Source organism: Martes martes (assembly GCF_963455335.1).
Source record: "Martes martes genome assembly, chromosome: 13".
Classification (NCBI taxonomy): domain Eukaryota; kingdom Metazoa; phylum Chordata; class Mammalia; order Carnivora; family Mustelidae; genus Martes; species Martes martes.
The window spans coordinates 23,822,254-23,836,404 of NC_137901.1; the positions used below are offsets into that span (position 1 = coordinate 23,822,254).

At 55.9% G+C, this 14,151-nt stretch overlaps 1 protein-coding gene across 1 annotated transcript in view; it reads right to left on the bottom strand.

Annotated features, from left to right (window-relative positions):
• Positions 1–293: 293 nt before the first annotated feature.
• The window catches only part of MAPK4 (mitogen-activated protein kinase 4), a gene marked incomplete at its 3' end in the record, with an annotated part of 48,172 nt that continues 34,314 nt past the window's right edge, over positions 294–14,151 (bottom strand). Inside the window, exons 2-5 of the mRNA XM_080821825.1 lie at positions 10,558–10,702; positions 8,874–9,035; positions 3,710–3,911; positions 294–990 (exon numbers count right to left, since the gene is read on the bottom strand). Of these exons, the coding sequence (XP_080677951.1) occupies positions 294–990; positions 3,710–3,911; positions 8,874–9,035; positions 10,558–10,702 (1,206 nt within the window). The remainder of the gene's footprint in view (positions 991–3,709; positions 3,912–8,873; positions 9,036–10,557; positions 10,703–14,151) is intronic.

Here is a 14,151-nt window from a genome sequence, read left to right on the forward strand (position 1 = left end):
CGGCAAACCGCCACCTAGCAAGGACCCCCTCTTTGCTGGGAAAGTGATCAACCCCCAAACTAGGCTCCTGTTCAAACCTGCTCCCAGAGGTTAAAGGCTAGTTATTAAGGCAGTTTAAGAAATGGACATTCCTCTCGCTCCTCGGATCCTTCCTGTGTTTTGCTAACCCCAAGGCAGCAGAGAGGGGTGCAAGGGGCGGTGGAGATGCCGGGGAGGAGGGCCAGCCCCTTCTTGCCAGGCCGGGCTTTCCCGGGTGGCCTCCACTGGGGGGTGCCTGGAGCTCCCCCTCTCCCTCACCACCTTTCTTTGGAGAAGGCCTCGGTCTGCACGAGATCGCCGGGGTGCTCAGGGAGGCACGCCCCGTTGAGGTCACCCAGTTTACTGTCCGGCAGGTCCTCGGGCTTGCTGCAGAGCTTCAGGGCGCGGGAGATGAACACATCCAGGTCGAACTGGGGGCTGGCGCCCCCGTCGATGGCGGCAGGGTGGCCGGGCGGAGAGGCAGACAGGCGGCGCTCAGGGCTGTCCTGGGGCGGGCTGGCGCGTTCCGGGCCACCTTGCGTGCTCTTGACCCACTGCGCGATCTCCAGGAAGAGGTTGGCCGGCTCGTCCTCGCGTGGCCCAGCGTCCGCGGCCACCGTGGTGCTCGGGGGCGCCCCGGCCGCCTGCTTCCAGTGCGACAGGTCCAGGATGAGCTTGGGCTCGGAGTAGTGGTGTGGCTTGCTGTCGCGCCACAGCAGCTTGTCCAGGTAGGAAGGCGAGCCCACCTTGTAGTCGCAGGAGCGCCCGTAGTCGGCCTCGAAGGCGCGCTCCATGGACGAGTGCGAGCGCTCCAGGAAGCGCTCCGAGCTGCTCTGCGAGTCCTTGCGCGGGTCCACCTGCACGTCCTCGGCCAGCGGCGCCGAGCCCGCGCGCGGGTCGCGCTGCACCTCGCTTGCGTCCTGACACCGGTCCGGCCTCCACTCCAGGTCCGAGGACAGGCTCACAGGGTACCTGCAAGGGCGCAGACAGACAGAATGGTGAGTTGCCTTCCCCGAGGGAGCCACGGCCCCGCATCCCTGTCTGCCGCACACAGACCGCCTTTCCATTCCTTTCCTGTCCCTCTGGTCCTGTGACCGCCCCCCCCCCCACCCCCCAGGGCTCCGGTGGAGGGACTTATTTTTTTGGCTTAACCCTTGTATTCTTCTGTACTCATTCAATATCCTACAGATACTTCTTGTGCACATTATTAAGTATAAGGTACTGGCATTGCCAGGCACAGCAGTGAACCAAACAACAAATTCCCTGGCCTTGTGGAACCTCCTTTCAAATGGACCCGCCAAGGCAGTACTCCTCAGACTTGGCATGCAAATCGCCTGCGACCCTTGCAAAGTTGCCGCTCTTGATCCAGTAGCCGCGAGGTGGGCCAGAGAGTCCGTAGTTCTAACCAGCTCCCAGGTGATGCTGATGCCGCTGGTCCAGGTGCCACACTTCGAGTAGCGAAGCCCTAATGAATGCTCTTGGCCCTGGCTCAGATTAGAATCACCCCACACTCTGATTCTGCAGGTCTCCACTGGGGCTCTGCATCTGCATGGTTTTAAAACATCCCCAGGGGATGCTAAGGTACGGACTGCTAAGACCTCTTGCCTTAGGGGCTCTGGTTAGATGCCTCCCCACACCCAGCACCCTGCAACAATGCAGTGCAGGTGGGATCTATGGAAAGGTTCTAGACACCTTCCAGAGAGGCCAAAGATCCTTGGAATTCTGCCTTCTGTCAAGTGCCCTGCAGGCATGGGGAGCAAAGTCAGCTAGCCAAGAGCAAATGAAGGGCAGGTGTGCAGACCATCAGCTCGAGCTGGGCCCTCTCCTTCCCATGCCAGGTGCTCTGTGCAGAACCGTGTGGAGGGAGGCAGGGAGCACAGAGAAGGCTGTGGCCCACAGCCAGCTGCTCACAGTACAGGATGCCCAGAGCTCACACAGGAAAAGCCGGCGCACCAAAGACAGGCAGGTTTGGCTGTGAGAGTGCAGACGCAGAGGAGCGGTCCACACGATGTGGTCTACGAGACACAGGGAGGCCCCAGGACTGCCCCCCTCTCTCCCAGTGACACCACGGCAGCAGTCCCTCCCAGAGGTGAACACCGCCTCTTCCCGCAAGGGTCCTAGAAACCGCCGAGATTTCTAGGAGGAAGAACTTGAGAAGACTCTAATCCCTGACTGCTACACACTGGGAGCCAAGCGCTGGTTCTCGGAGATCTCGGACGAGACTCTATGGAATCAGCATTATCATGCTGCCTTCCCGATGTCCCCATTAACCCCAAGGTTAAGCCATTTGCCCAAAGCAGGAGGGCCTGTAGGAAGGAGTCTGCCATGGATGGCCCATCTCCATCAGAAAGGTGTGATGGGAAAGTCGGGAGCGGAACTCTGTCAGGCTTAGAAATGGGCAGAGCTGGTGGGCAGTGGCCAAAGAAACCCTGCCAGTTTTCCCGGCCCCAGCCCTGCACTACAGCCGTGATAAGCATGGGGTAGGCCTCCCTGGGCCAGTGCTCTGAGCCCTTAAGTGCTGTGGCACAGAGCGGGAGGGGCTGCAGGGACCAGAGTTAAGGGCGGGAAAGGCATGGGGGTGGCAGAAGGAAGGGTCTTCATTAATCTCTATTTGCTGGCAACTCTTGATAACAACAATCGACAACAACAAACCCACAAACCTGTCCAAAAATAGCAACGTTGCCCCGGTCCTCCCACTGCCTCCTTACGTTGAAACCTATCATCTGTCAAATGACTGAAAAGGAGAACTTGCTCATCTGTCACTTATGTAACTAGCTGTCACATTCCCACAGCAGTGGGGCTCCCACTTAGGCCTCCTCGGAGTCCTAGCTGCTAAGCCCTTGACTTCTATTTCTAAACTGAGCAGCTCTCAGCTCTCCCGGCCCCGGATTAGCAGATGGTGACGCCCAAATGTTTAGCTGCCTGATCTCAACGTCAGAACAGGAAGGGTCCCGAGAAATCATAACATGCCTACACAGAGATTGTTAAAAAATGTGTATTCTACACAGTGCTGAATCACGGGTAGTGACTTCCGGGTACACTGTGTTGGGAAGGATTTGGAGGCTCAGCCCAGTCTGGCAGGCCAGAGTGCTGTCACTGCTCAGCAGGGTCTGACATAGATGCAGATCCAGGAGGCCCCCCCAGGAGGCAGGCATTAGCTGTGTGGCCTGACGCTAGTCTCTACCCCTCTCTGAGCTGTGGCTTCATCATGTGTCACTGGGCAGTAGCGATAACAGCACTCTCCTTCATGGCACTCTCGGGAGGTTTCAACGATGAGGACCATGCGAAATTTCATGCGGTAATAAAAGTCACATTGTCTCCTCTCTGTGTGCTGGCGCAGTCTACTTTTCTAGGGCAGATTCCCAGTCTGCTAGAAGTGAGTTCCAGTGACGGGTACTCCTTAAATGTTGCTGAACCTTGTGTGGAGCCCTGGCTCTAGAACACTCAGGGTGGGGAGGACAGGGGTGGTGGCCGTGTTGCACAAAGGAAGGCTCCCGACCCACACATGCTCATCTGCTGGGAGTGCCTGGGGACAGGAGAGAAAGGCAGGAAGCTACGTGGGGAAAGAACCCCATGGGGTATAAGCTTGGGAGGTAGAGGGAAAGGTCCCGGAGGATCAGAGGCAAAACAGAAACGGGAGGATGAAAACGTGGATTCTACACGCCAGAGCCGGAGGCCCCTGGAACCCCACCTGTCCCAGGTGGAGAGCTGGCTCTGGTTGGCAGCCATCAGCAGGATGTCATCGATCTCATCTTCAATGCGGAAGGGGTGCTGCGAGGTGGGCTCGTCCTCCGGGCACGAGTACGGGCTCATGTAGGGGTGCTGTAGCCCCATCTCTGCTGTTAGACGATCCATGGGGTTAAAGGTCAGGATCTTCTCCAGGAAGTCAATGGCTGTGGGGAGCAAAACAGGACATGAAAGTCATTCACTGCCCTGCCTACCAGAGACATTTTTTGGTACTTTCCCATTTGTAAAAAGGTTTTCAGCCATTCTCCTTTCTTGTGATCCTCACCACAGTCTAGTGACAAATTCAGAGTAGATAATTGCTTTTCTGATTTCACAAATGAATAAACAGAGGCCCAGCGGGGAAAGTGACTTGTTCCAGTTGCTGTTGGTTAAGAGCCGGTACAGGACTAGGAGTCTGCCTTAGGCTCGTCTGGGCTGTAGGTGTGTACGTGGTGACCCTCCCTGGAAGCACTGGCAGGGGAGGGGGCTGTGCGCATGAGCAGGACCCCTGGAGCTCAGTCCCACGGGGGGGGGGGGGGGGCGGGCGTCCTCTAGGAGACAGCATGGGACACACCTCAGATGTGGCTCCCTTGTGGGGTCGGGGGGGAGCTGCGGTGTCTCTACACCCACTCCCATTGGCTACAGATTGTGTGTTGCTGGGGTGCCCAGGGGAGCCTTGGCTCCCAGATGCCAGCAGTAACCTGTGAGACAGGTCACCGAAAGGTGAGGCAGGTGGGACAGGCCCGATATCCCAGGGCTCCCGAGCCCTGCCTTCCTACCACAGGCTGCCCCTGGAGGTTTGACAAACAACAGCAGGCGGGCTTGATATTAAAATATTTAACCACCAAGCTGAAGCCCTCCTGGGGGCCAGGGGCCAGATCAAGGGGAGGTCCTAGGCAGCTGGAACCTGGGGACAGGAAGGGACACTCCGAAGCCTTGTACAGTGGCTGGCTGCCCGCTAGCATGAAAGCACATTGAAATTTTGGTAGCCAGTCAGGTGGTGTGGGTACGCAGTGGCCACACACCAGCTCTGCGCACAGGACTGGTGTCCTTTCTCCAGGCAGGGCAGGGGCAGTCATCTGCCTTGTGGGCTCCGCCCCGGCTCATCTCAGCGCAAGGTCTAGCCTGGAGGTCTGCATCACGTCTCAGCGCGGGAGAGCCCACCTGAACCCCGACGGGGCTAATCGCGTTACCGCCCACGTGGCAGGGGAGAAAGGCTGCAGGCCGGCCACCCCTGCCCTGCCCCCCACACCAGCCCTGGGTCTCTCTGCAGCAAAATGCATCAATGATTCAGGAAACTGATGGATCCAGAGGGCCGCAGCCTCCCAGGAGGACGTGGGGCTGCTCCGGAAGCCCAGACACCCCAAGATCAGTAAAGCAGCAGGAATCCCGCCAAGAGCTCCGAGGCTCAGGGGGAGCCTCTGGGTCAGGGCCGGGGACCTGAAAGACCCTCGCAGATGGGCGGGGCCGGGAAGAACTGGGACCCGCAGCACACAGTCCGCTCTGGCCCTGCCTGGCTCTGGGCAGGGCGAGCTTCTCCCTCTTTGGGCTGCCGCCCTCCCTCAATCCAGCTGATGACTCTGGACCTTCTGACAAGGACAGGAGAGAGCTGAAGCTCCGGACACGGGCAGCCATCATCACCGGCATCACTGTTATTAACAAAGACCCAGCGAACCCTGAAGTGCACCCCACGGACTCCAGTGAAGATGAGTCTCCTCCTTCCTCTTCCTGACAGCTGGTCTTCTAGCAGGTGCCAGACACTTCCAGAAGCCTAAAGACTAGAAAATCCCTTCTTGTCTCTAAGCTAAATCTGCCCCCTTTAACCTCCACCCCCAGGCCTAGCTCTGCCCTCTGCGGGTCTCCCATGTCCGGTCCCCTCAGGTTCCAAGGCAGCAGCCAGGTCCTGGGCAAGGCCCCTCTGCCCGGCACACACTGGCCTGGCTCTCCCAGCCGCCCCTGCAGTCTGACGCGGCTGTGGGACGGGAGGCTGAGAGGTGGGGTGGGAGTGATGTGTGCACCCCACTTCCAGGCTGGATGCATGAAAGCCTCCTGCAAGAGTCTCTCACCTCTCTTCCCCTGGCTTAGCCTGGAAGTGGGTGTCCAGGAGGACCCTGAAGGCTGAGTGTTGAAGATGGCAGACACTTCTCTGACAGTCTGGGTTCCAGGAGAGCCCCAGGCTCCCCCACTCTGTCCGGACTGGAGGCAAGCCGTGTCTACACCGCCAGCAGATCTTCCTGGAGTTTCCGGATCTATCTGCCACAGCACTAGCTTTGTTTTTTCTCAAGGCAGAAACCAAGCCCTCCCACCCCCCAACTCCTCTTCTCTGGACTCAACCTCCCCACATCTTCCGAAGGCATTTCTTTTTTTTTTTTTTTAAAGATTTTATTTATTTATTGGTTAGAGAGAGAGAGAGAGAGAGCGAGCGAGCACACACAGGCAGAGTGGCAGGCAGAAACAGAGGGAGAAGCAGGCTCCCCACCGAGCAGGGAGCCGGATGTGGGACTCCATCCCAGGACGCTAGAATCATGACCTGGGCCGAAGGCAGCCGCCTAACCAACTGAGCCACCCAGGCGTCCCCGAAGGCATTTCTAATATGAGGCTTCCGTACCATCTTGTCACCTTCCTGTGGCCCAGTGAACTTCAAACGGGACTTTCCAGAGCCCCCGGGGTTCTGGAAGGATCCTCGGGGGCATCTTTGGTGAGAGAGGAAGGTGGGCCCTGAAAGCCCCAACCCTGCTTCACCCAGAGCACTCCCATCAGATTTGTCACTTGTGACACCTTTACTTTGTAGGGTAAATGGAGCTCAGAACTGATGCCTCGATATTATGGTCTTGGGGCCAGTCTCCCTCGTCCTGCCTTGATGGCTCTGTCAGCCAGAGGGACAGAGTCACCCAGGCTGCCCTTTGAGCCTCTGCGGGCTACAGCCAGAGAGAGACCCTGCCTCTTCCAAGGCCTGCAGGGCCTCGGATGTACAGAAAAGGGAGGACTGCAAGTCACCAGCCGGCTCTCCTAGGTGGGTGGCCTTGGTGCTCTCCCCTGACCCATATTTCATTCTGGGGACCCCTCCTTCTCCTAAAGCCAGAGGTCAGCTGGAGACGACCTTTCAAGGCCAGCTTTCCAAGGCCACAGGCCAGCGAGGGAGTTTTGGTTGGAGTTGAGTTTTGGCACGTAGGGAGAGAGGAGCAAGCCCAGCTTCAGTGAACACTGTTCAGCTACCTGATCAAGTCCAAAGTCATTGGCCTCTTGGCCCTTTCTCACCTTTCCAGACTCACTTCCTACCTACAGGTCTGTGACTCGCCCTGCTGGTCTGGGCCTCACCATGTCCCCCTGGCCAGCTTCTCTGTCCCTCTCCACTCCCTTCCTCTCCCCAAATAGGCAGAGCTCTCGCTGGCCCCTTAGGATGTGTTCCTTAGTCTTTGTTCTCCCCTCACGTCTTGGTTCTCACCATCTTCCCAGCGAGAGCACCTCTCGTGTCTCGGAACTTCCATCCCTGACACTGTGGGGGCTTAATGCACGTCGGGGGATGCTGCCGACGATAATGAGGAGCTTCATCTCCTATCAGGACCAACTCTGATTTTGTGGAGACACAGCCCACCATGCCGAGAGCCAGGGCACTGAGGGGCTGCTGTGTGTGTGGCTGCTTGGCGGAGGGGATGCGGTGACATGTCCCTGACCCAGAATTCCTGAGAGGTGAATGCCCGTCTCGTCTCGTGGTGGGGTGTCTACAGGGCCCTGGGACTCAAATACAGATGGGCTGAGTCTTAATTTGTGGTGAATGAAATGATCCTTCCTCCCCTTTCATGAAGAGAAAACTGAGGCAGCTTATGATTGAGTGGGGATCATGGCCACGGACGTTGTTAGAAGGCACTGGTGGTCCAAGTTCTTGGTCTCTTGATGGTCTCATTCATAATAATGGACACAAAGTGGCGTGGAATAAAACCCATTTCACCACGTCCACCGCAGCGAGCTGGGGCCATGGGACTGAGTTCTGGCCAACAAAACGTGAGTGGAGGTGAGGTGTCCAAATTCCGGCTCGTGACCTTAAGGGCAAGCGCACCTGCCCTCCTTCCCGACCTTCCTCCGGGTAGTAAGGGCAGCACCCTAAGATGGCTGAACAGCAGGACGGAAGGGGCCTGCGCCCCTGGATGACTTTGCAGCAGGCTCACCGTCTTGGCCCTGGACTGTCTGCTTTGTGATTACTACAGAAGAGAGAAATAAGCTTCCTAACTTCTTTTTTTCTTAAATGAGAAAGAAATCTTATGTAAGCCATTAGGAATTTGGGTGTCTCTTCCAATTGGCTGAACCTGTATCCTACCTAACACGGGTAGGGGTCTCCTCAGAAAGCCTCCAGTAGGTGTGAGATCCAGTGATAATGTTAACATTTTATTTATTTATTTGAGAGAGAGACAGAGCATGAGCAGGGAGTGGGGCAAAGGGAGAGGGAGCAGCAGACTGCCCGCCGAGCATGGAACCTGACACGGGACTCGATCCCAGGACCCTGAGATCATGACCTGAGCTGAAGGCAGACGCTTAACCGCCTGAGCCACCCAGGTGCCCCTGATGTTAACTCTTCAGCTGAGGGAGCAACTCTCCTAGGCCCAGGGCATTACACATTCTATTTCACTCACCCGTCACGATGTCCCCGTTACACGGATCACTGCACCCATCTTACAATTAAGGAAACAGGGGCAGAGAGGTTAGGAAACTCGCTCAAGGCCAAACAGCTACTCCCCAATGAAACTGGGCAATGAGTCTGGGTCTGGGTCTGAAGCTCATAAAACCCACGTTCTCTGGATCACATCATCAAGGGAAACAAGGAAAGGGGAGATGAAGGAGGCAATGGAGGAAGGCGAGTGAGAAAGACGAGAAGGAAAAGGAAGCAAAGACAAGGATAGACTCTGGAGGACGCCAAGCTTTGCCTTGAGGGTCTCCCGGCAGCCGAACTCCGGGGGCCAGTGATACTCATTCTGGAAGGAGCTAGGGCAAACTTCTGCTGCAGCGGCATGGCCCTGGCCCCTCTGTCTAGGAACTTGTCATGGTTCTTCTGGAAGCTGACCACCCGCCCAGGCCCCGGGGGGGATGGCGGAGCGCAGCCTCCCGGAGGCTGTCCTGGCCCCAGGCAGAGGTACCTTCGCTGTTCACTTCGGGGAGCAGTTTGCGCAGCGGCCTCTTCACCTCCCAGCTGCTGCTGACGAACGAAGGCATCACCCTGAGCAGCTCGTCTTTGTCCTCCTCCCGGATCACGGGGATGGTCTCTAGGATGAGCTGCATCTGCTCCAGCTCGTGAGCCCCTGGGGAGCCAAATACCACATGGTTAAGTGCGTTGCCCGAGAGGCTGGGGTGGTGGAAGCCCCAGGGTGGTTCCAGGAGGACGGTGGGAGCAGCACCGGGCCGGCGGCCAGGGGACCCGGGTTCTGGTCTTCACTCGGCCGCTGACCTGCTGTGTGACTGCAGGCAGGTTGCTTGCCATCTCTGGGGCTTGGTGTTGACAAGTGTCTCTGCCTCTGGAATGGACCCGTCTGATACAGACTGAGTCAGCAGAGCAAATGTGACGAGAACGGCTGGGCCCGAGACTTCCCAGTGCTCCGTCCCAGACGCCTCTGTGTGTTCTTTCCTGGGCTGGGCAAGGAAGTGATTTTAAAACAAGGACTGAGCGTCACCTTTTGGGTTTCCAATTAGAAGGACCCTAACGAGGAGGGGGACAATCAGAAATAACCAGCTGGCTCTGGAATGCGGCCTGTGCTCCCTGGGGCAGAGGGGAGGAAGACAGGCTATGCCAGGTGCATGGGAGAAGTGTGCTGGGGCAGGACGGAGTCGAGCATTTATTCACGCCTGTGCTCCTTCATTCCTTCACCAAATATCGACTAACTGAGCACCTTCTCCCTGGCAGGCTGGAAGCTTGGCCGTAAGATGCTTCAGTCTTTATGAGTCTCAGAAATGCAACTCGTCTTTGCCGCCGGAGCACTGACGCTCTCTCAGCACGGTGGCACTGCTGGTAGGGGTCAGGTCTCTCTCCTCGATGTCCCTCCCCCTTGACCTCCAGGCTGCTCGTACTCCCACTGCTTCCGTTTTCCCTTTTTGCTTGATAGCCTTTCCACTTACTTCCACCAGTTTAAATCCTTAACCAAGACTATCTTCAAGAAGTCCCCAGATTTATGTAGCTGCTCTGCGTGCCTGTCCCTTACCACCGATTGCAAACTGCCAGAGAAGCTGGTGTCCTATGGTGGGGCTCCCCCGTGTCCCCCAACGACGCCTGGTGCAGCCCCGAGCGGACAGGATTACTGCGATGCTGTCCCAGCAAGGGCCTGCGGCTCAGGCTGTCCGGAAGCGGTCCCTTTGGCCTCCCCCTGTGCAGGTTCATGGAGGGTCAGTTCAGGGACCCTGGGAGCCCCCTGTGAGATCCCCTCCCCAAAGGAACACTCCAGACTGGCTGCTCACAGTGGCAGGGAGAGAAGAGGAAGGGTCTGAAAATGTAGGATGGGTGTTTCCAGTGGTCAATCCCAAGGTGTCTGAATAGAAGTCTTTACTTGACTTTGAAAGTTCTGCCCTCAAAAGGCTATTTTCAGCCTTTCTGGTATCTTGCCAGAAATGATAAGGGGCTTCCAAGTAGGTCCATTAAGCCATACAGGTCATTTTAAAGAGAAAGACTAGGATGTTTTGTGGTTAGCATCTTTTTTTGTCTTACTTTGTTTTTGGGGTGTGTGTGTGTGTGTGTGTGTGTGTGGTTTTTTCCTTTTTTTTTTTCCTTTTAATCAGTTCTCCCTTTTTATAGAACGACATCAGAGAAGGAAGATGGCATGGGCAGTGACTTACCAGCAAAGAGCATTCTCCCCGTGAGCATCTCAGCCAGGATGCAGCCGGCGGCCCACATGTCGATGGCTTTGGTGTAGTTGTTAGGGGAGAGGAGCAGGCGTGGCGAGCGGTACCACTTGGTCACCAACCCTTCCGACAGGTAACCCTAGAAGAAAAAACCCCCGGCTCTGAGGAGCAGCCGTGTGCAGATATACCCTCTCTCCCCAGCACCTTCTCGTTTCTTTCCACCCGAAGATAGCACCCATCCAGGATCCTTCCACTCTGGAGCCTTCCCTGAGGCCCAGGGATCCTCCTCTGTGGGTGGGGAGGCAAGAGACCAACATTCTGGAAGGAAGGCTTTCCCACCCCAACGTGACATCACCCTGCCAAACAAATCTGCCCTCATCTAGTCAAAAGCTGGACACATAGAAGCCAAACTCAAGTTCATTACCATCATCAACAGAGTGATGACGAGAACTTGGAATTTCATTGATCCAGCGGCTGAATTTCAGCCATGGCCACACATCTGAAATCAAGCCAGTTACTTTGGTACTGAAGGTAAGAATTAATGTGGCTACAGTGCTGGGGAGGCCAAGCCCCTGCTGACAACGGGTAAGGCCGGCTCCATAATGGGTGCAGGTGAAGGGCATACGGAAACACCCTGAATGGAGAGTAGGTGCAGCTTTGGTTGGCCCAGAGGATTCTGGGAGCTCCACAGTGTCTTTCTGAGGGCATCAATGTCCTTGCTGATTTCAGCCACTGCTCAAGGATTTGTGGTCTGGGACAGAATCCCTCCCTACAAGATGTGGTGGGGAGCTACGTGGTTTCGCACAGAATGGAAAAGATAGCTGGGCAACTTGGAAATTGTTCTTTACATGTTGGGCCAGAAAGCTGGCCCAACAGTGTTACCTGGGAGGTGTCCATTCGGACGACCCGGAACAGTCTCTAAACTGAGAAGGCAGACTCGTTTGGGGGTTAAGGTGAGACAATTCGGACGGAAGAGATCCGGTGGGAGAGTCTAGGGATGGTCTTGATATCTGCTGATGAAACTCCCCATCCAGCATTTGAACTGCCCTTTTTACTGATGTAGGAACTATCACAGACCCAGGCTCTCGCAGATGAAAAGTTAAGAAGCCCAAATACCCACCAGGAGCTTTTGATCAATTAATCTAGAATCTCTCTATTTGTTCAAACCTTCCGAGAGCCCTATAGTACGACGGCAGTTCTCTCTCCTCTGTGGTACGTATTTCTTCAGTGGAGGGACTCAAGCTGGTGGAGGGAAGAGGGACCGAGGAAGCGGCCACAGCGTACCCCTTCCCTCGTCTCAACGCTCCCACCCAAATGAACTCCTTGGATTCCCTCATGTCCCTGTCGCGTGACCCATCCCCCACGCCCTGGCCCCAGCTCCCTAGAGATCACGGTTTTCCGCCCTCTGGTTTTGCTTTGTACGGAATGCCATATACATGAAGTCCTAGTCCCTTTTTGAGTCTCAATTCCCTCACTTAGCACCATGCAGCTGGACTCATCCGTGTTGCTGTATGTGCGGTTGTTTGTTAGGGGTTTAAGTGTGATCCTAAAAGTTACAGATAGACTGGGGCGTCTCGCTGCTTCAGTCCATGAACATGCGACTCTTGATCTCGGGGTTGTGACTTCAAGCCCCATGTCAGGTGTAGAGCTTACTTAAAAAATACAATTTTAGGGGCGCCTGGGTGGCTCAGTGGGTTAAAGCCTCTGCCTTTGGCTCAGGTCATGATCCCAGGGTCCTGGGATCGAGCCCCACATTGGGCTCCCTGCTGAGGGAGCCTGCTTCCTCCTCTCTCTCTGCCTGCCTCTCTGCCTACTTGTGATCTCTGTCTGTCAAATAAATAAACAAAATTAAAAAAAAAAATTTTAGGGGCACCTGGGTGGCTCAGTTGGTTGAGCGTCTGGGCTCTTGATTTCAGCTCAGGTCATGATCTCAGGGTCGTAGGAGTCCCTCATGGGGTTCTGTGCTCAGCGGGGAGTCTGCTTGAGATTCTCTCCTCCCTCTGTCCTCACTCCGCTTGCTCTCTCTCTTTAAATAAATAAGATCTTAAAAAAAAAAAAAAATTCTTCAAAAAATTACAACCGCAAGCCAAACTGTATAAGTTCACTTCTGGGTGGGCAGGTAGGTCATCAGTAAAGAATGGTTTGATTGATTTTCCAGTCAGAGGCTGAGGTAGCCAGAGGAAGACAAAAGCAGAGTCACCCAGAGGGGAGTTTTCTCTGATATGTAAATGAGCGGTCTTCAAGGGGATGGAATTTCCTGTCATTAACACCTGCCAATCCTCAGCACCCAGGACAGAAGTGGGGACACAGGGAGGCTTCCTTCTGAAACACCTGCCTGGAAAGGAAAAGAAAGATGTTGGCGTGGGCCAGAACTGAGGGCCAGGCCATGACAGCAGCTGAGAAAGTTCACCCAACAGCTCTTCCTTACTTCGGAATGAAAATCGAGGTCCTGCTGCTTCCCCACGGTCACTTGTCCCTCAAGCCGTTTTGAAAACAGAGGACATACTGATTTGTTTCAGAAGCCACAGGGCAGAGGAGAATCTGGGAAGCTGCAGTGTCTTCTGTCAGGTTCTGGAGCAAGAGGAGCCCTGCAGAAGGGGGCGCTGGGAACAAAGAGGAGGCTCCCTTCTGGAAGGGGAGGCGGGGCAGGGCGAGGGAGGGCAGACATGGGGAAGGGGGTGGTGGCAGGGGTCCTGCCCTCAGCGGAGATGAGCCCTGGGTGTCCAAGCAAGAGGCTCTGGGCCCCACAACTCGATCCTGGTGATCTGAATTCAAGAACGTTTCAGCGGAGTGGGTGGGGTGAAAGCCAGAACTTTCTAGAATAAAAAAAGAGTAAAGAATACCCAGTAATGGAGAGTTTTATCAGAAGGACTCACAAAACAGTTAAGTAGATGGGCTCAACAGATATCTTTAAATGGCTTTCCTGTCAGAGCCTTCAGGGTGTGGAGAGTTTCAGCTCCATCAGGATGTGGAGGAAACCTGTCGTCATACCTGGTCTCCATGCGGTGCACTACTGTGTGGGTCTCTGAGGAGACGGGACACCAACACTCCCACGATTCTCCATGGCCCCCTCTCAGCACGTAAGAGGCAGGACTGGAGCTGCCCTTTCCCGAGGGTCCCTTTGCTCCCGCCACCCTGTCCGGAGGTGCTCCCGGGAGGCAGCTAGCCAGGATTCCCTGTCTAGACCCTGCCATGGGGGCCTCTGGGCCTTCTTCAGCGATGGCTCCAACCAGCCAGTGTCACTTCCTTTTAGGGTCCAGTACAGCCAAGGGGAGGTTTTGATTTTAAAAGCACGGGAGGTGTTTGGGAAATCATCTAGCAGTGGCTGCCCTCTGACGAGGGTAATCAGGGACCCCCAACAGATCCAGAGGGAAGGTCTAATTAACGCTCTGAGCATCCTCTGGGCAGAGGGAGCCGGAACACTGCACTCAGTCCCAGCTGCCTGCCAGGGAATCCAGAACAGCCTCGCTCAAACTCACTCCAGAAGGGTGGGCGCCGATCCGCGGCCGGCACGGGTTGGGGGCGCTCCAGCTCTGTGCCTCCCGAGCCTGACCCCTTGCGTCTGGGACACAGAAGCTTAGGGAAGAA